This window comes from Amphibalanus amphitrite, unplaced genomic scaffold (assembly GCF_019059575.1).
Source record: "Amphibalanus amphitrite isolate SeventyFive unplaced genomic scaffold, NRLGWU_Aamphi_draft 000308F_arrow, whole genome shotgun sequence".
NCBI lineage: Eukaryota > Metazoa > Arthropoda > Thecostraca > Balanomorpha > Balanidae > Amphibalanus > Amphibalanus amphitrite.
In genome coordinates, this window is record NW_024881803.1 from 550,250 (window position 1) to 569,951 (window position 19,702).

Sequence of the window (19,702 nt, forward strand, 5' to 3'; positions counted from 1 at the left end):
TTTACAAATATTGTACAATTTCGATAAATCCCGTTTGCCTAAAAGACTCAACGATATGGTTCAATCTTAAGACCTGCGACAGTGAGTTAGAACAGATAATCGAGAGTGAGAGTGAGACAAGACAGAGACAGAGACAGAGACAGAGACAGAGACAGAGACAGAGAGAGAGAGAGAGAGAGAGAGAGAGGGAGAGAGAGAGAGAGAGAGAGAGAGAGAGAGAGAGAGAGAGAGAGAGAGAGAGAGAGAGAGAGAGAGAGAGTGGGCGAGTGAGTGAGTGAGATATCCAGGTGTAATACTTCATTTATATCTGTAGGCAAAAGCGACCTTCATGCTAATTTAAACCAGAGAAGACAATGACGCGAATGCTTTGGATCTCACAAATGCGACCTGGTCCCCCCGCCGCTGGATCGGAGAAAGCACGGGCCCATGAAGTCCTCAGCTCAGCTGAACCGCGGGCAGTACACGAATATGGACCTGCTGAGAGAAACAATTAGTATGTTAAGATAGCTGGACGAACACCTAATTTAACTATTGACCCATCCTGACTTCAGTGAAAAATGACGGACACAATTGCGGGTGGTTAAAGGGGAGAAAGAGGGAGCAGAGTCACATACGATCAAATTTTAGAAAATTTTGGTGAACAACCCTATAACCCTAGTCTAATTCAGGGAGAAACTGGTTACCTATGTCAGTCGAAATCAAACTCTGCATTGCAAGGCATGCCACCAAATCAGATTAGCAGACAATTATAGGCTAAAGGCAGGAATGGATAATTAATTGTGTTATGATTGAGCGTGTATCACTAAAACTTAGAAATTAAAAGAAAGAAAGGACCATGGCTGAGTCAGATGGTGTTAGATTCAATTGAACAGTACCAGGGACTTATGAGGAAATAGCACCAACCCCAGTCACCTTTCTAGTGTCATTCCCTAACGAACAGGTACTACAATATGTCCAAGGTCATTGCCACCCAAGCTAGGAGGACATTCATCTCATGTCATGCGTGGTGTGAAAAGCTACTGACAACTATACTTACAAAGTTTTGGAGGGACACGCTGAAATTAATGAATTCAGATGGTAAATCAGTAGCATGCATCAATTCGAGTCAGATTATTCCCAGTAACATCCAAGGTTATTTGATCCCTTTCTATTGACATGATCTATTGAACATGGAATTTCAATGTCAATGATCATTGACCTCTCAAGTCACAACTGATCTCATATCTGGCCTTGGATGCTAGCACAACAGTTTCAGACCAGTGCAGTTTCACTTAACATCCTGGAATTGAAAATTTATAAGGCATCATTGAACATGACAAACTTTGTCAGGTGACGGAACAGATACAACGATGATTACACCAGTCTAGTCTTAACCGAGCCATCAATTTAGTTTGAAATTAGCACCATTCTCCATTGGACAGTTCCCATTAGCTTGTTAAAGTTACTGCTCTTGCCCTTTTTTTTAATTTAGTCTGAATGGGTGAATGGGCAGAGTTGAGAAATCAGAGCTCGCACTAAGCATAGCTTGTTGTGCTGAACTCGGCCTGCCAACCGACCGCGCAATTCCAGTTGCATAGCATAAAATTGTCAGAAAGTTTAACATGTCCTCATGACTGGAAGTGGACACAGTCCCCGCTTGATTTGATATAACCATTTCTCATTGCTGATGTTCCCACTCGAATAATTGGATATCACATTTGCCAAAATTTGTATACCTTCAACAACATAGCAATCGGTAAACCGAGCTTCCTTAAATTAGAACACCACAAGTCGATTGTCAATTGCAAGTAAATAAATCATCTGGTCGAGTATGTCAATAAAATCTGTATTATAAAATTGACTCTCATAAATCGGTTCAGTAAGATAACATGAAATCACATGAATTGAATTGTTTTTAAATCGAAATGCAAAATTGAGACTAATCCGGCGCACTATCTTAGAGTTCCCTTGATGCAAATACTTACAACCCCAGAGAAATTTGCGACAACGTGGCGAGGGACGCCAGACAGCAATCCACAAACAAAATATTCATGATCACAAATGATTGGGCACTTCCGAGAATTACTTCATTAAATCACAGGCAACACTCAGAATATTCAAGCTGAAATTCCGATCAAAGTTGGCGTGTCCAAGGTTAGACGATGAGAAGTCAGGATGTACCAACCGCAGACGGCACGATCTTATGACGTCATTACTGATCAACAAGCGTAAACAGTCTGTTTCCTGGAGTATGACGTCACTGAGTGAATATAGCAAGCTGCGGTGGAGACGTTTCGGCTGATAGGCGTAAATATCGTGTAGATGAAAGGAGTAGTAGATGGTCTGAGTATTTGGCGGCGCAGATTTCTCTATCAAATGATTTTTTTTTTTGTTCATGTCACGGGTAACAATCGACACGTACCGCGCAGCGGGGCGCACATGGACTGAAGGGATTCTACGGATCAGACAGGTAAGGGGATACAGAAGGAGTGACTCTGAAGTGGTCGATAGATATTGAAACCGGAATTACACAAGGAGGAAAGATCTAAGAATGGATGCTAGCCGAAGAGGAGGTATGTTGCAACACTTCCATGTGTTTTTGACTCTGCTGATACGTCTAAGTCTACTAGGATTGGAACTGTCTCACGTTACAGAGGAAGTAAATAAATATGTTAGGCAGATATCAGAACAAAGAACGCCATAAGACGCCCAAGCTGAGAGGTGAGTCAGAAAGAGACAGAGACAGGACGAGGGAGCACACTGCCGAAGGTGAGTGACAAATACGAAAATGACAGAGGATAAGGCGAGGGAGAATTCCGCAAGAGGTGAGAGACTAGAGTCAAAGAATTGGGCGAAGGATTAATACCGCCGAGATGAGGTAAGTGATTAAGCCCATCGTTGGAAGGCCACAGCATGTATCACTCATGAAGCTAACGCGCGTGAACACACATCTGTAGGACAAACTTCCGCGACTTCGGATAAAATTGAAGGTTAGATAAGTCATGGAGTCTTTCGAATCACACCGGTCAATGATTGAAAGGCGCCACTCGCGGGTGCCATGGCTGTATGAGAGGGTAGGGACCTGTTCGAGCCCAAAGAGACTGCGGTCGCCGGGGCAGCAGGCTTGTGTCCACCGGTTCGTTAGGTGAAAACGCGTAAGACGGTCTCTCACAGAAGGGCTGCAAGGGTCAGTAACCAACGTCCGGCCGCGGATATTTTTAGTAGGGAGACAGAGATGTGCCGTGAGCGGCAGGGGTTGACGAACCAATCATAGTCACCGAGGAACGCTAATAACTGACGCTACCCGCGTCATATCTTTAGACAAGTAATCGGGGTCAATGATGTAGGTGTTCGAAGAGAGCGGGCCAGCAGAGATTGATTGAACCAATCACACCCATCGACGAAAGCTAATAATGTAATCGCTACCTGCGTTGCACCTTTAGACAAGTAATCAGGGTCAAGTGATGTAGGTGTTCGAGGATATTGGGCCAGGGAGCCAGAGAGGTGCTAGGAAGAGCACACACGATTCCAATGTTGGAATGGGGGCGCGATAAGTCGTTGGGAGGTAAGAGTAAGCTTAGATGAAATTTGCACTAATCACGGAGTCTATGGAATAAATTGCGTTTATTGTCCCTGATATGTACCGCTGGAGGGAGTTAGAACAATTGCTGGGAGGGACTGAGAGGTCGACGCGGGATAAAATTTATTGTAGTGGGATGAGAGAGGTATGACAATGAGAGTGAGTCTGAGGGAGATTGAGGTATGCGTCATATAGTGTAAGGACCAGCGGGAGATCTAATCTCAGCATTGAGGGCGACATTAAATGGGGATGTACTCGATTATCTTTGGGATGATAGGCATTAGAAAGGGAGAGAATGGTGGGTAGCTATCAGGTATCAGATGGTGGCTTCAGGTTATGTCCTCAAGGGAGGCATCAAAATTATATGCTTTGGGGAGACATCCGTGTCCTAAATTCCTTATGAGACAGATACCATCCTAGGCAGTGAAGACTATATGTTGACAAGCGACAAGCCAGCCTCATTATAAATATTGTTTGTGACGAGCCCCAGGCGCAAGGAACGGTGGCGGAGAGGAATCGGTCAGCTTGAAACCAACGGACCGACCAGCAATTGGAAATGGGTGTGTAATTACGTTTGAACAAGAGAGAAATCAAACAGCAAAAAAAATCAACTCATTAATCAACCATTTGAGGATCTACCAGCCGAAAACACTCACCTGAGGTTGTTCCAGAGCACGGCGCAGGTCGGCAACCATCTCGGAAAGAAAAACATCCCCGATGAAAGAAATTTTATTAAACATTTTTTTTTTGAAAACATACTCCCCACCGCTTCCGGACCCCCAGGGGGGCATCATCACACTTACACAATGCAAAGAGACTATAACGCTAATAAGAAATCCAACATCAGAGACCGCAGCGCCGCTAAGAAACAAAGCACAAAGAGACTATAACGCTAAGAAACATAACCACAGGGACTGCAACGCCGCTAAGAAACATATCGTGAAGAAACTACAACATCACAAGGAAATAAAACCACAGCGACTGCAACGCCGCAAAGCGTTGCAACATCAAGAGACTGCAACGCCGCTAAGAAACATATCATAAAGACTGCAACGCCGCAAACAATATAACACAAAGAGACTGCAACGCTGCTGGCAAACATAGCATATAGAGACTGCGACGCTGTGTTAACAATACAATGCAAAAACTGCAACGCTTACAAGCATAACACACATTATTGACACATAGACTGCAACGTTGCTAAGAAATATCACAGAGACTGCAACGTCGCAAAGAAACATAACACCGAGCGACTGCAACGGCGCTAAGAAACAACTAAAGAGACTGCAACGCTTTTAACAATACAACACAAAGAGACTGCAACGCTTGCAAGCATAACATACATAGACTGCAACGTCACCAATAAATATTAGCACAAAAACTGCATTTTTGCTAAAACACATATATATAACATATGTTACGGGTCATATGCTAACTTGGGCAGTATGCATACTACCCAGGCAGTATGCATACTACCCAACAGCCCGGGCAGTATGCATACCGCCCGGGTAGTATGCATACTACCCGACCCCTTGGGCAGTATGCATACCGCCCAAAAGCTTGGGCAGTTTGCATACTGCCCGCTTTCCGACATAAGGTTGTGTAATCCATGTCCACATTTTAAGATTATAAATGGCTCTCTAGATAACAATACGAGTAGATCAACCGAGAAGAATTTTTGCCGTAAAACGTGATTGATCGATCGTAGGATGGAATGAGGATTGGAATAAAGTGTTAAATTACTTTTTTCCCAAATCCAATAATGTTTAATAATGAATAACCAGTGGCCAAAAAGCCATTGTCATTGTGAAGCGTGAACTGAGTGAAATGAAACGACGACATAGTGTCGGCATTTGATGGCATGGGTTAGGTTTGGCACATTGACCGTAGAGGGCGTTATTACCAGGGCTGCGGAGTCGATGGATATTTTGATGACTCAGACTCAGACTCCGACTCCAGCTTAAAATCGACTCCGACTCCGACTCCGACTCCAGCTCAGACTCCGGATGTTTCTCTCAAAATCCATTTGATAAATGAAGTTCCAAGTGGATGTGTTTTTATTTTGCCTGAAACGATCTTTTTGAGTTCTAAGGCCTTACATTGCAAATATGCTTTATAAATAACATGCAGAATTAAAAGTAGGTTTTGGCGAATCCGCCGTCTTCGTATCTCTCGCCGAAAACGCTCGTCCAAAACAAAAATTTGACCTTTTTTAACAAAATCTGATTTATTTCGTCAACGAAATAATCAACGAGCGTAGTGTTGCCAAGCAAACAGGTGCAGGCCGCAGGGTATGACGTTGAGCCATGCAGCGTTAACTCCGATTGCGGAGTCGGAGTCGGTAAGATTTCAGTTTTTTCGAAATTCAAAAAAGAACTTTTTGGATTTTTTTGGCTATTATATTCAAAAAAGAACTTTTTGGATTTTTTTGCCTATTATATTCAAAAAATTACTTTTTTGATTTTGGGGGTCAAAATCAAAAAATTTAAAAATCCGAAATAGCAGTTTTCTAGGGCCCTCTAATTCCATACCTTTTATTTCTCAAACATTTTTCTGTATCTCTAAAGCTGTAGGCCTGACAGCTCTTCCCGCGAAACCTTTTTTGGGTCGAAAATGGCAGAACTGACGTCACTCCGACGTCATAAGCGGCCAACATATCATAGCCTTTGGAAAAAAAATGGTCACAATGTGTAATAGCTACGATCCCGGGAGGGTACTAAAAGTTTGTTGGCGATCGGCGCAGCGGTTCTGGAGATATATCGAAAAAAAAACTAAGGGGGACAAAAAATTTTCCCCCCCCCCCACCACCTGGAAGGTTAAAACGTTTGTCCTTCACATATATACGCGAGTTATTGTATTAACAAGCCTCACGAAGTGTAGTCAACATACTGCCCGAGTAAGCATCTTGCCCGTGAGAAGAAAGGTGGGTGGTATGCATAATACCCGGGAGGTATGCATACTGCCCGGGCGGTATGCATACTGCCCAAGGGGTCGGGTAGTATGCACACTACCCGGGCGGTATGCATACTGCCCGGGCTGTTGGGTAGTATGCATACTGCCCGGGCAGTTTGCATACTGCCCAAGTTAGCATATGACCCGTAACATATATAAACAAAAAGAGACTGCAATGCTGCTAAGGCACATAACCACAAAGACTGCAACGCCGCTGAGAAACATAACACACAGAGACTGCAGCGCCGCAAAGAAACATAACACCAAGAGACTGTAACGCTGCTGAAAAATGCAACAAAATGAGACTGCAGCCAAGAGTGGAAAAGTTACCCCGGCCGCGCCGGGGTAGACTGAAAGTTACCCCGGCCACGGCCGGGGTGGCCGGGGCAGGTTCTCCACCCATGACTGCAGCACTGATAAGAATGAGACTGCAGTGCTGCTAAATGACAAAACCACAGAATGATGATAACCTAAGCTTTGCTCATACTTAATCGATTTTCATATTTTCATCATCACTACAGGTATAATACTAACAATGCTCATCACAGCAATCAATCATATAACTACAGAGACTGCAACGCCGCTTAGAAACGTAACAAAAAGAGACGACAACGCTGCTGAGAAATGTAACCAAATGAGACTGCAGCACTGATAAGAAGCATAACATAAAAAGACTGCAACGCTGCCCAGAAACACAACGTAAAGAGACCGCAACGCTACTGCTGCCAGCAAGGATAACACGAAGAGACTGCAACGCTGCTAAGGAACACACAGAGAGACTGCAACGGCCAAGTGCAACGCTGTACAGAAACAAAGCATAGAGACTGCGACGCTACTAACAAGCAGAACACCAAGAGACTGAAAATAAGAATCATGCTCCTTACAAAACAATAACATCAAATCAAAACATCAAAACATAGAAAACATAGAAATCAAAACATAGAAACTAAGAACATCTGTATGAAAGCGTGCCATGGCCGCCGCTCTATCAGCGCCGAGTTTTACCTGACCGGTTTACCAGCCGGAGTCACCGGTCGACCGCGCACTACTACATACAGCGTAAACGGGTCTCCAAGTTGTGGCCAGGCAGCGTGAATGCTCTATGAGAGAAAGTGCTCGCGACGAGGAACACCAGCGAAAGCCAATCGCCAGATGAAAACCCCAGAGCATGAACGTGCGATTAAAAATTGGGGCACTGTGGTTTTGTAACTTTTTATGTGAGCCCTTTTTCGGTGTTGAGTGTCTCAATGTTTCAGCTTTCGCTGTGAGCAGGAGAAACAACTTTTTCGCCCTCAACAGCAACAATAAAGAGACAGCTATTCCACTAGCACATCGTCCCCTTTTCCGCTGGGCACATACAAAAATATGTTTGGCGAATCTTATATGGGTAACACCGACGCCCGTTGTTACCCGGGGACCGACGGGCGTCGGTGTTCCCTATATAAGATTCACCAAATTTAGGTATACTTTCACACAAAAGGTGACACATCCTTTGCGCTGGTCTTACCTCCGACAGTGTTGTTGCGTTATCTTATCTCTCCTACTGTAGGCACTAGGCAGGTGCATACGCGTTATATGTAGTAATGCAATTTTCAACTAATGCCGGGGTGAGGTAGGTTAATCATGCCCCCCCCCCCCCCGTGGCGCCGGTCGCGGCAGTCTGCGACTCTGGTTGCGTGACAAAAGATCGAAGACAAAAGATCCTATGGAAAAATATCGTAGGAAAATGATCGTAAGATAAAGATCGTGTAGATCGCACCATATGAATACTTTATTTTGATTGTATGATCTTTATCTTATACGATCATTTGGCGTACGATCATTTACTTTGACGATCTTTTGCGTATACGATCTTTCGTCCATACGAACATTACATTGTACGATCTTTATCATATATGGTCTTTTGACATACGATCATTTTCACTGATTGCACCCACGATCTTTTGTCCATACGATCATTATGCCGTACGATCTTTATACCATAACGACTTTTTGCCATACGATCATTTTCCTTGACGATCTTATAGCGAATACGTTCTTTTGTCAATACGAGCATTATGACGTACGATCTTTGTCCATTGCGATCTTTTGCATACGATCAATTTCCTACAATCTTCTGCCTTACGATCTTTTGCTTTACGATCTTCTGTCCGGTTACCGCGTCTCTGCACTGGTAGCTAGCGTACCCTTATAACAATGCCTACAACTATCAGTTTTACTTACGCCCGCTAGATGGCAGGCACTCCGCCAAATGGCGCTACAGCTACAGGTCGTCGTTTGGCGATGCGCTCCCGCGCCGTTACCGACGCGAGCCGCAGCAGAAGGCGGAGTCAGTCGTGCTCGAGCGGCGAGGGGTGGATGGGCGCTGTGCGTCCGATCGGATCGATGAGGCGTGTGTGATGCAAGATGCACGAAGTGCGTGACTATGCGATTGTTGACAGTGGCGGCGCTTTGGCTTTTGGCGCGCTGCACGCTCCCGAAGGATATCGACGAAGATGAACCCGGTAAGATAGTAGATACTGTTATTTTTTTAATTTCGTTTGTTTATCGCACGAACTCACTCGACGAACTTTATTTTTCCTGTAATCGGTGTCAAGTGAATATCGATATGGCGCCATTCTCTTCGTTCGCTAACAAATCATTCCATACTTTTTGTTGCACTTGCAATTGCAATACCTACTAGAAATTAATTTCAACTCATGGGGCGTGAGAAGAATTGGTATTTGCTTGTTTTCTTGAGTAAGTTCTGCGGTTTTTTTTTTTGGTTAGACTTGGTGTGTGTCGCAGGACAGGAAGAGGCGAAATGAACCGTCGCCAGTCGCCACCTTGCGCCGGTCCATCTGTCCCGACTCCCGTGCCACCGTATTCGCAGCTGTGTGGTGACGCCGAGTGTTTTCTGTAGCTCACTGTGAATTGGTTGGAGTCGCTGTGAGTCGCCAAATTGGCATGAAAAGTAATTGCGCGTTACTGTAAGCCACTGTCTCTCGGAGAGTCGCTGTGTGAGTCGCTGTATGGTCACTAAGTTGCTGTGAGTTGAATGTGGCTGCTTCAGTCTGTCAGTGTGAGCTGATGGGTGTCACGGCGAGTCATTGGGATACGTTATGAGCCACTGAGTCGCGGTGAGTCGCCGTGGTTACCGTTCCCAGGCTGTGTGGGAGAATGTCCGGCACGACGCCGGTAGTGCGTCGTCTGCCGTAGCCGCCGGCGCTGCCCCAGGGTACCGCCGCTGAAGGGTTGTACTCCTAGACAGATTAGGAAGTTACAACAGATGGATGCATTCCCAGACAGACAGAGACACTAATTGCTCCCTCCGGTACATTGTCATATGCCCAGAGGGGCCAGACGGAGTTCAGGACTTCACTGGTGCTTCACTGTTATTGAACTGCTTGCTTCTATGAAGTAGCCGTCTCACTTGGGTACTGTACTGGTTCTGAAGAAACGGTGTTTTAATAGGACCCGTTGCTAGCTGTGCGTAGTCAGTGGCTCAGTGCAGGATAAACTGCAGTCTTTCTGTTGCACTGATGTTGGTTGTATTACCCTTAGAGGAACGAATTCCATTTACGAAGCGCGACCCAATAGCTGACCCCATGCGGTCTTGTCCTAGTTAGATACCTCTCACTGACTCTGAACCTGAACTGCACTGTCATCGATCTCGCCAACTGTCACTTCCCCTGGCACTGACCTGTCACCACTCGACACTGACCTGCCCACTAGGTCTGACACTGACCTAGGTATCACTTCATTTGTCCTTGAATTGCCATTGCCCTGATTTTAAACTGTCACAGCCTAGTGCCCACTGCCTAGTGCCCTGACACAAGTGACCTGCCACTGTTTCCACCCTGACCTGTCACCCCCCCTCCCCCCGTCAGGTGTTGAGTCGGTGGTGAGCTGCGGCCACGACCCCGTGCGGCTCCGCTGTCGCTCCTACCACCAAATGGCCACCGTTCTCGAGGCGTGGTTCTACGAGACGGCACACGTGTGCGTGGAGCGGCCGCCGCCACCGCCCCAGCCGCCCTCCACAGCGGACACAGCAGTGCCGCGGTATTCCGTCCTGGCCAGCTTTAACGCCAAGTGAGTCCTCGAGTGGGGCAGGGGAGAAGCTGGGTGGCGATGGGAGGGAATCATGAGGGCTTGGTGATGAGAGGTTGGGAAAGCGAAAGGCAACGATGATCAAAACAGGAAAGGTTCGTTTTCGCCGTGGTGTGGACTGGATAAGGCAGTTGAGTTGGGTCGGATCTAGCCAGCCTGGTATCTTCAAGCCTTGCATGGCGCGTCCGATGTGGTTAGGCAGATCAGGCCTTGATCTAGATAGGGCAGGTCAGTCGCTCAGTTCAGAGTCAGGTCCTCTATTTGAAGGTCAGTTCGATTGCAAAATGTTCTCGCGAGCGCTGAATTAGTAAACAAGCCGTCTCGGTAATATCGGGCTGTTCTGCATACCGGTCACCCCATAGCCGCAGTTTGTTATGCTTTATGGCTCCTGACAATGTCGTTTGGCAAGAGGACATCGCACGATGATCTTTCTTGTTATTCATATGTCGCTACCTCCGGCGGAAGCGGCGACCCAGCCGGCAAAGGGTAGGTTCAAAGGACAGGGTAGTCTGCAAGCCATCCATTCGAATTGATCTGCTGAATGATTTATGGATAAGGATTAACTTAAACATTCAGCATTCGGATACATGTGTCTGAGAGATCCTGGTTAGCGATAGTGAGGGTTGGGCTGTGGAAGAATGACAGTGTCTGAGGCTTTGACATCGGGCAGCCCGATGTTGTGTTCACATCACGTTGTATCCGCCAATCCTGGAGTGGCATGATTATTTCTTTTTGACGAGATCATCAAAGGGTTTCCACAAATCAACATACCTTCAAAGCCTATGAATATATTTGCTTACACTTTTGACTTCGGTGTTCCGGCGTAAAATGTGCAGCATGCATCGGATGTTATGCCTCGCACGGTAACTTTCAAGGCTAATTTGTGCATTCATGCTTTCAGAAACATTTCAGGGTGCTAGGTTAAGCCCTTTATGTGTCTGACAGCACGTTGCATCATTGCCTTTCATCAATATTTTTTAAGGTGGCTTAGTCGCTGTGGGACCAGCTCAAATAAAAAACAACCGTGAATTCATAGATGGATATTTGTCCTTGAGATCCGTGCAATGTTGTAATTTGCCCATGTCCTCAAAAAGTGTTTCCATAGCCAAGTTTCCATAGTGATAGTAGAGCGTGATCGCATGTCATCCCCGCCCAGTTGTTTTCCTATCCAACCCCACCGCTGCCTGTCCGCTCAGCCTACCCACCATCCTCGGCACCGTCCGTTTTGTGGTTCCACACCGGTAACGGTGCGTGGCCGGGCGGTGTGGTCGTCCGTGCCGTCATTAGAAGCGTCTAATGCTCCGGGCGGTGACCGCTCCGTGCTGCTGAGCTCACGCCAGAACTCCGGAACTGGAGGTTTGTGGTCTGTCTCTGTCTGTGGGCTCTGAAATGTAAAAACTAAGCAAACTGAACTCTGTGGGCAGCTCAAGAAAGGTGTGTTTTATTTGCACTTCTCAATTTAGTGCGAATGCGACGCTGATTTGATTTCAGTCAGTGCACGTGAGCTCACACTAAAACACTCATATCCTTTTATTGAAGTTGGCTTGGTTGTGTGCCTAGCCGAATTCTCAAAGGTCCGTGTTTCTACGAAGTCTGTTCGTCGTGTTTTGTTAGAAGGAGCCACATTGTTTACGGTAGTGTGTGGTGGCTAATTCCATCTGCGGTTTGAGCTGATGTTCGGTGCTCGATGATTGATGCTGGTTTGTTTACTGTTGACGGATTCCGGTGTCTGCCGCTCGCCAATAGACACAGTGTAATGATTGGCAGACCAGAAACCACAGCCGACAGACGGGGCTCGCTGAACAGAACAGCAGATGGCCCGGTGGATAACTGTTCGGCACGGTGCGGTTACCGGTCTCGCTTTACCGTCAAGAGCACGTTTTGACGATTTATCAGTTACTCACAGCCTAATAAATATTTCTCGAACATAAAGTGAGGGATCGATTGCGCTCAGTAGCTAAGATCAGGTTAATTTATTTGGACATCAGCATGAGCATGAAGCATCGGATCTGAATTTAGCTCGACTGTTTCAGGCAGGTATTTCTGTGCGCGCTTTGCCGCCGGTATGTTTGTTTTAGAGGTTTGAGTTCCTCCAGCTGACGCACGGCTCTTGGGAACGCTGCTATTTTGGCGAGCTCTTTTGGTCCCTCGAGCCTCAGTTTCTTCAAAAACGGCACCTGAGCCCGAACTGCGGGTGTCGGGGGTTCTTTACTTGCCGTGATGGTCTGCCCTGCCGGTGAAAAATATCCGGTATAGGTACTCGGTAGGTCAAAACGTGAGCGTAACGTGCCAGAAAGTGGTATACGAACCACTTCCTCACCTGAATGTTTGATTAAATCACATGAGCTTACAGCTATTTTGGCACAAAGCCACCATCCTGCAAAGCCAACATTTACAAGATATTTCCGACAGAGCTGTTCACCGTTGTTGTCGTGTTGCTGACGTCAACAGCTATCTGGTATGTGGAATTTGTGAAATGCGCCTGCCTGTCCTGATGCAATTCTTCACGATTGTCTCAACTGGCCAGTGATTATCAATCGACCATGTAATTTGATCGGTGCTTTTATCGTTCTGAGTGTGAAATTATCAATCGAACATATGATTTGATCGGTGTTTTTATCGTTCTCAGTTCCTTGTCCAATTATCGTCAATACTTTGCTTCTCACATCCGTTGGCTGTCACTCAGACATTTTTTGTCCCTTTGCTGGAAAGGTTGATGCTGATATACAATTTATCACAATGTCCATCGATCTTATTTACTGTCCGAATATATCCCCAGGATTTCCGGGGCTTCTACCTAAAGCTGTGTACAGGCAGCAACGCCAGTATTAAATGCATAATAAAGCCGTTAGCCCCACCGTTAGCTCTCATAAAACCGCACTTGTGTCGAGTTCTACTGTAAAGTCCGTGCCGAGCTCCTTGCTGTATTGGGTCCAGCTGCCGACTGCCGCGCGGCCGCCCGACCGGCCGCCGCGCCAGGCCACACAAAACCGCCCGAGGCACATGCGCCGCGACACGCAGGGACGGACACCGCGCAGGGACGGACACAGGGACGGCCGATAAGGGAGGCGCAGCGGCGCACTCAGGCCACAGGTGGGGGGAGGCGTGAACCATAGTTCACTACACTGCCCCCTCACAAAACACAAGTAATATGAACAGAGCTAGGAACCAAAAAACTTAGTCTGCTTTCTCACTCTAGTTCCGCGACGAACACCACCACCCTCGTCCAACACACGAGACTGTACACCTGCACCAGCCTCCACTCCGAGCCCCGAACGCAGTGGGGTTTCCGTCCGTGCACCAGCGTCGCCGGCGACACACGCGGGCTCGAGCTCTGATGCCTCAGGCCGGGGCTCCGACGGAGCAGGCGCCGAAGACGATGGCGATGCTGCTGGAGCGCTAGGCGCCGCTCCAGGTGTGCTGAACGGCGGCAGCGACGCGTCCAAGCCAGACTCCCCCGGACGAGACGGCTGCAGCGCCGCCGTCGGATTCCGAGATGGCTGCCCTCCTTCCGCAGGAATGTCACCGGGCTCCGAAGTCAGCGCAGAACGTCCTGCAAACAGTTCGCCGTCAGACCTATGCCGAAGCTGATCGATATGTCGTCTCCACAGCCTACCATCTTCAGTCTCCACAGCGTAAGACACAGGTCCATCCACTCCGACGACAACACCAGCAACCCACTTCGAGCCAACACCATAGTTCCTTGCAAACACCAGGTCAGCCACATCCAGTCTCCTGCCAGTGCTCACCTTAGCATCGTGGTTTTCCTTTTGGATCACCTGTTGTTTCTTCACCTCAGTTCGCAGGTCCGGGTGCAGAAGGTCCAGGCGACTTCGGAGGACACGCCCCACCATCAGCTCTGAGGGGGCTACGGAAGTTGTGCTGTGCGGGGTGATACGCTGGCAAAGCAACCATCGTGATAGCGTAGTCTCCCAGTCACTGTTCGACCTCTGCAACGCTAGTTTGACATCTTGTACAGCACGTTCAGCTAGTCCATTCCCCTGACTATGGCGAGGTTCTATGGTCTTATGATGAATGCCGTTCTGGCGCACGAACTCCTCAAAATCTGATGACGTGAACGATGTAGCGTTATCAGTTACGATTACGTCCGGTAGCCCCCACCTTGAAAACATCTGTCTCAGTTTGGCTATAGTCGTCTGGGAGGAGACACTGGTACAACACTCTGCCTCCACCCACTTGGAATAAGCATCCACCACGATCAGGACGTACCTTCCCTTCTTCGGCTCAGCGAAGTCCACGTGGATCCTCGACCATGCCCGCTCAGGCCACGGCCACATGCAGATTGGAGAACGTCCCGGTGCAGGTCGGCTTTCCTGGCAGGCTTGACAGGAGTTCACGATGTGCTCAATATGCTGGTCCAGTTGAGGCCACCAGACACAGCCTCTCGCCAGAGCCTTCATGCGGCGGATGCCAGGGTGCGCCACATGCAGCTCCTTCAAGACTGCTTCACGTGCCCTGCTGGGAACGACGACACGGTGACCCCACATCAGCACTCCACGACAAACAGACAACTCCAGACGCTTCGAGGCAAAAGGTGACAGGTCTGCATTTGTAACCTGCGGCCAGCCACCCCTCTGGACAAGACGCATTACCCGAGACAGCACCGGGTCACGAGACGTCAGGAGGGCTACCTTCCTGGCGTCAAACAGCTGTTGATCATCGACCAGGAGCACCAGATCCTCCTCCTGCGAAGAGTTCGAGTCAGGCAGAGGACAGCGGCTGAGGGCATCAGCATTGCCCATCTCTTCAGTCCGCCGGTACTGAATCTCGTATCGGTACGTCGAGAGCTTCAACGCCCACCTCCGGATTCTGGAAGACGCCATCTCAGGTAGGTCAGCATGTTCACCGAACAACATCACCAGAGGTTTATGGTCGGTGACCAGCGAGAACATGTTACCGGCCAGGTACGCGTGAAACTTGGTAACCCCGAAAACGATTGCCAGTGCTTCCCTCTCTATCTGAGAATATTTGCGTTCACATGGGGACAGACTTCTAGAAACGAATCCCACTGGCTTCTCAGTCCCATCAGCTTCCCTCTGAGCCAAAACGGCTCAGTCACCAGCTGCTCCAACAACCTGTCCTCCAGAGTGTCCTCAAAGCAGCAATGTTCAGACGCTTTCCTGAGAGCAGCAACATAGTCAGCAACAGCCTGACCCGGACGGCGATTACATGTTCCGAACTTGAAACGACTGACCAGTACGGACGGTTTGGGATCCTGACATCTCATCCAGCGTCTGCAGTTCTGAATTCCCCCAGGACTGAAATCACATCTCCTGTGTACGTTCTCAACCTGAGAGCGCTGGGTTTCAACCTGGGACGTATCCGTAGAGATTTGTATGTGTCCTCTCCTATCAGAGTGTTACCCGAGCCGGTGTCTATTTCCATGTCTACTTGCGTTCGCTGAAAGTAAACAGAACAGCGAAGTGGCGGAGAACTCACCTGGAGGACGCTTGCAGATTGTGGGCTGTCGCTGCTGGTAGCCGCCACCTGCTGGACGTTCCCGGCGTCTTCATCGGGCCAATTGTCCCAGTCCTCGGTGTCTGAAGCGCTGACGGCGTTCGTCACCTGCCGACGACCCCTGCCGCGGCCGGCTGGGGGCCTGCCTCGACCTGCTCCTGTGCGGCGGGGCTTTGGACAGGCCTTGGACACGTGTCCAAGTCCGTGACAGTTGTAGCATTTGGAGTTACGGAAGCGACAAACATCAGCGCTGTGATTGTCTCCAGTACACCGCCAACACTGCGGATGGGCCTGCTGCTCCCTACGAGAACCTGCACTCACTGCCTGTACAGGCTCGGCCCTCTCACCGTTATGAGACATGAGGTGGGCGTCCTTGGTCGACGTCTCCAGAGCCAGGCAGATTCTCACGGCGTTGCTGAAGTCCAGGCTCTTCTCCGAGAGAAGACGCCGCTGCATCCTCTCGTCTCCGACTCCAATCTCTGATCTCATCCTCGTCGCCAGTGTAAAGTCCGTGCCGAGCTCCTTGCTGTATTGGGTCCAGCTGCCGACTGCCGCGCGGCCGCCCGACCGGCCGCCCCGCCAGGCCACACAAAACCGCCCGAGGCACATGCGCCGCGACACGCAGGGACGGACACCGCGCAGGGACGGACACAGGGACGGCCGATAAGGGAGGCGCAGCGGCGCACTCAGGCCACAGGTGGGGGGAGGCGTGAACCATAGTTCACTACACTACACATGTGGCAAATGCTGTCGTATCGTTTGACGTGTTTTCATACCGCTTTCGTGGCACATATTCGCGGTCTCGCTGGGAAACCGGCTGCTGGCTGCTACCGTATCCAGTGGGCAACCAGAACCTGCCCGCAGACACGCAAACAAACACACAGACACGCACACAAACATACAGTTGTGCCCTGAAAACCACAGCGACACTGAATCTGTGGGTGTGAATGTCCGCTGAACTGTGTGGACGCCCGCCGGGCCGGTGCGCGGTGTCTTGTGTCACGTTATTAAATCCCGGTGCAGCGGCAGAAGCCAGCCGTGACGGGGGCACCGTCACGGCTCTGTCACGATCCCATCGTCACGGATTTGTGATGATTCCTGTGACCGTGAAGGAGGGCGGCGACCGTGGAAGGCCGTGAATGAATCGGCATATTTTTGGCACTGACAGAAGATAGAGTCTAACGAATATTAGTTCTCAGCTAAACTGATCGTTGCGCCGGCTTTGCTTCTGAAGTTTGAACATTGGTAATATGTGAAAGATAAGTGCAATGTCCATTCGTACGGCAGGTGTAGCTTGACTGTTTTATCCGCTATCCGTGAAATGCTACAGGTACGAATAACTAAGTTCCCGATTCCCATTGTTATTTAATCATCCGTAACCCTCCTGACTACTCCAAGTATTTATGCAAGTCTTTCATACAGTCAATCAACTGCGAACTTAACCCTATTCCTGGCGGGCTCCGCCGGGACAAGAAACTGGCGGGGGGGGGCCGATTCGGCCCCCCCCTGAGATCTCGAGAACGAAGCAAGATAGCGACAAACGGTAAACGGCATCGGATACGCACGGTCAAGATCTACAATTTTTACTAAGGTCATTTTCAGGTCAGGTCAAAGATGACGTCACAGGGGTCGAAAAAGTCAAAATGGCGGCGCTAGATATGGAGAGAGTTTTTCTCGAATAACTTTCGAATTAGTCAAGATAGGAACAAACTAAGGGCATCATCGTGATCCTCTCGTCAATCCGCATCGAATGATATATATGTTGACCTCGCAAGGTCAAGGTCAAAGGTTGACCTCAGGTCACGTGACCTCGAGGTCATCATGTATATCATTCGATGCGTCTTGACGAGCTGAACACAATGAGACCATCCACGCGTCTGTATCTTGTTCCTGTACGGAGTTATTGGCCAAAAACCTTTGGTGACCTTTGATGACGTCACATGACCTCACAGCTGCCCAACAGCAAAACAGACCTCAAGGTAGTGAAGGTTGATCGTATATGAAGTCATGTATGGTATATGGGGCCATTCCGACCCGTTTTAGTGGTAAAAACAGGGAGTTGATTTTTCCCCCATTGACTTATAATGGGGAGGTCGCGAAACTGACCTGACCTTAGGTCACCGATATCAAAATTCCGAGATATAAAAATTGCACATACTGGTACCCTAACTAAAGCCTGAAGAGAAGAAATTGATCGGTCAAAAACTCTAGCTCTGGCGTGATTGCAAACTTTTCTGAGGTAGGGTCACCAAACCGCCTCTGGTGACCTGACCTGAGGTCAGATCAACTCAAAATTTTCAGACATGTTGCGTAGAAGCCTTTTAGGAAAAGTCAGAAAATTTGAGCTTCCTAGCTCAACGCGTTTGGGAGAAATAACCAAAAAACCTCAGGGGGGGGGCTCCTGAGGCCCCCCCCCCCCGCCAGGAATAGGGTTAAGCTGATGTCTGAATGTAAGGTAATTCTTCATTAGTCGGATTATTCCTGTGACCTTGGCCGAATGGCATGGCGGTAAATTCCGTCCAACTAATTTCATTTTTTAATAAAGCGGCTCATACATAGCTGGTACCTATGTGAGCTTATTCGACATACCGGCTTTATGTAGCAAATGCGGCTATGATGTCTTGCTGGCGGTTGTTTCATTTCCGGTCCCACACTGAAGATCTTTTTTATTTCTCCGCAGAGATGCTATGTTGTTTGTTTGTTGGACCTTTAATTCTCGGGGCTCGTTGGTCGAATGCGTCGTAAACTCAATTAAGTCGTCTTAACTATGTACTCTGGCGTCTCCCCTGCACCCCTAACTGTAGTTTGGTGTCGTCTGTATTCCGTCTGGACCCCATAGACTCTGATCTGGCCCGTACTGTCCCTCCCTAACGTCCCCTTCCCCTCCGCCCCGGCGCGGTGGTTCGGCGCGCGTCGTATCGACGCCGCCACACAGCTCCGATCACATTCCACGACTCTCGACCCGCCGCCGCCGGCCGCCGTCACCGCCTCGCCAACCAGACTCGGTGGGGACCCGCCTCATTAATACCCCTCCCCTCCCCTCCCGTCTCCTCCCCTCCCCGACCGACGGCCGCCTCTGCAGCGTCGCTCCCGACGGACCAGCGTCGCTCCCAACGGGCCAGCGTCGCTCCCAACGACGACCGGCGGCGGGATGCGTCCGTTTCTCAGAGACCTTCATCCCCTACCCTGCTGTCCCTCATCGACGAGGGATGATGTGCAGTGCGGTAGCGCGGACGGACGGTGATGAGGGACCGCCGCGCCGTGACCAGGAACGTCAGGGACGTCAGGGACGGGTCCATTAGTCGCCGTAAAAAGCGGCCACCCAGACGGTGGCGGCGCGTGCCCGTCATTAGTCCCGGCCGCGATGATGAAGGCTCAGCGCTGGTTATTTGTCACAGCGCTCGGATGTGTCCGTTTTTGCTGCGCCTTGTTATGATACCTGTGTTATCCGAGCGTCGGTGAGCTTCGGGTGGTGTCTAATGAGGGAGGGAGATAGGGGCGGGTGTGCGTTTTCAATCGCTCCAACAGACCGACAGGCAGGCTTTGACAGGTTTTGACAGTGGCGATTCGCCTGTCAGTTCCCTGGGAAGCAGCCCTCTGGACAGGCCATTGTTTGGCGCCGTT

At 49.2% G+C, this 19,702-nt stretch overlaps 2 protein-coding genes across 3 annotated transcripts in view; one reads left to right on the forward strand and one right to left on the reverse strand.

Moving 5' to 3' along the window:
* Nucleotides 1–2,380: 2,380 nt before the first annotated feature.
* Nucleotides 2,381–19,702, forward strand: part of LOC122388114 — a 63,256-nt gene continuing 45,934 nt past the window's right edge. The window contains exons 1-2 of one of the 2 annotated variants that reach the window (XM_043378915.1): nt 2,381–2,449; nt 10,381–10,582. In XM_043378915.1, coding sequence (XP_043234850.1) covers nt 10,446–10,582 — 137 coding nt within the window. In that variant the 5' untranslated portion in view covers nt 2,381–2,449; nt 10,381–10,445. Of the gene's footprint in view, nt 2,450–8,743; nt 9,016–10,380; nt 10,583–19,702 lie in introns of those variants that run through there. The other variant, XM_043378914.1, reaches the window with a different exon arrangement.
* LOC122388115 (uncharacterized protein K02A2.6-like) lies at nt 13,570–15,659 on the reverse strand. Its single transcript, XM_043378916.1, has 2 exons — nt 14,350–15,659; nt 13,570–14,153 (listed from the first exon to the last, which is right to left on the reverse strand). The coding sequence occupies exons 1-2, from the start codon at nt 15,511–15,513 to the stop codon at nt 14,139–14,141; spliced, it is 1,179 nt and encodes a 392-aa protein (XP_043234851.1). The 5' UTR covers nt 15,514–15,659; the 3' UTR covers nt 13,570–14,138.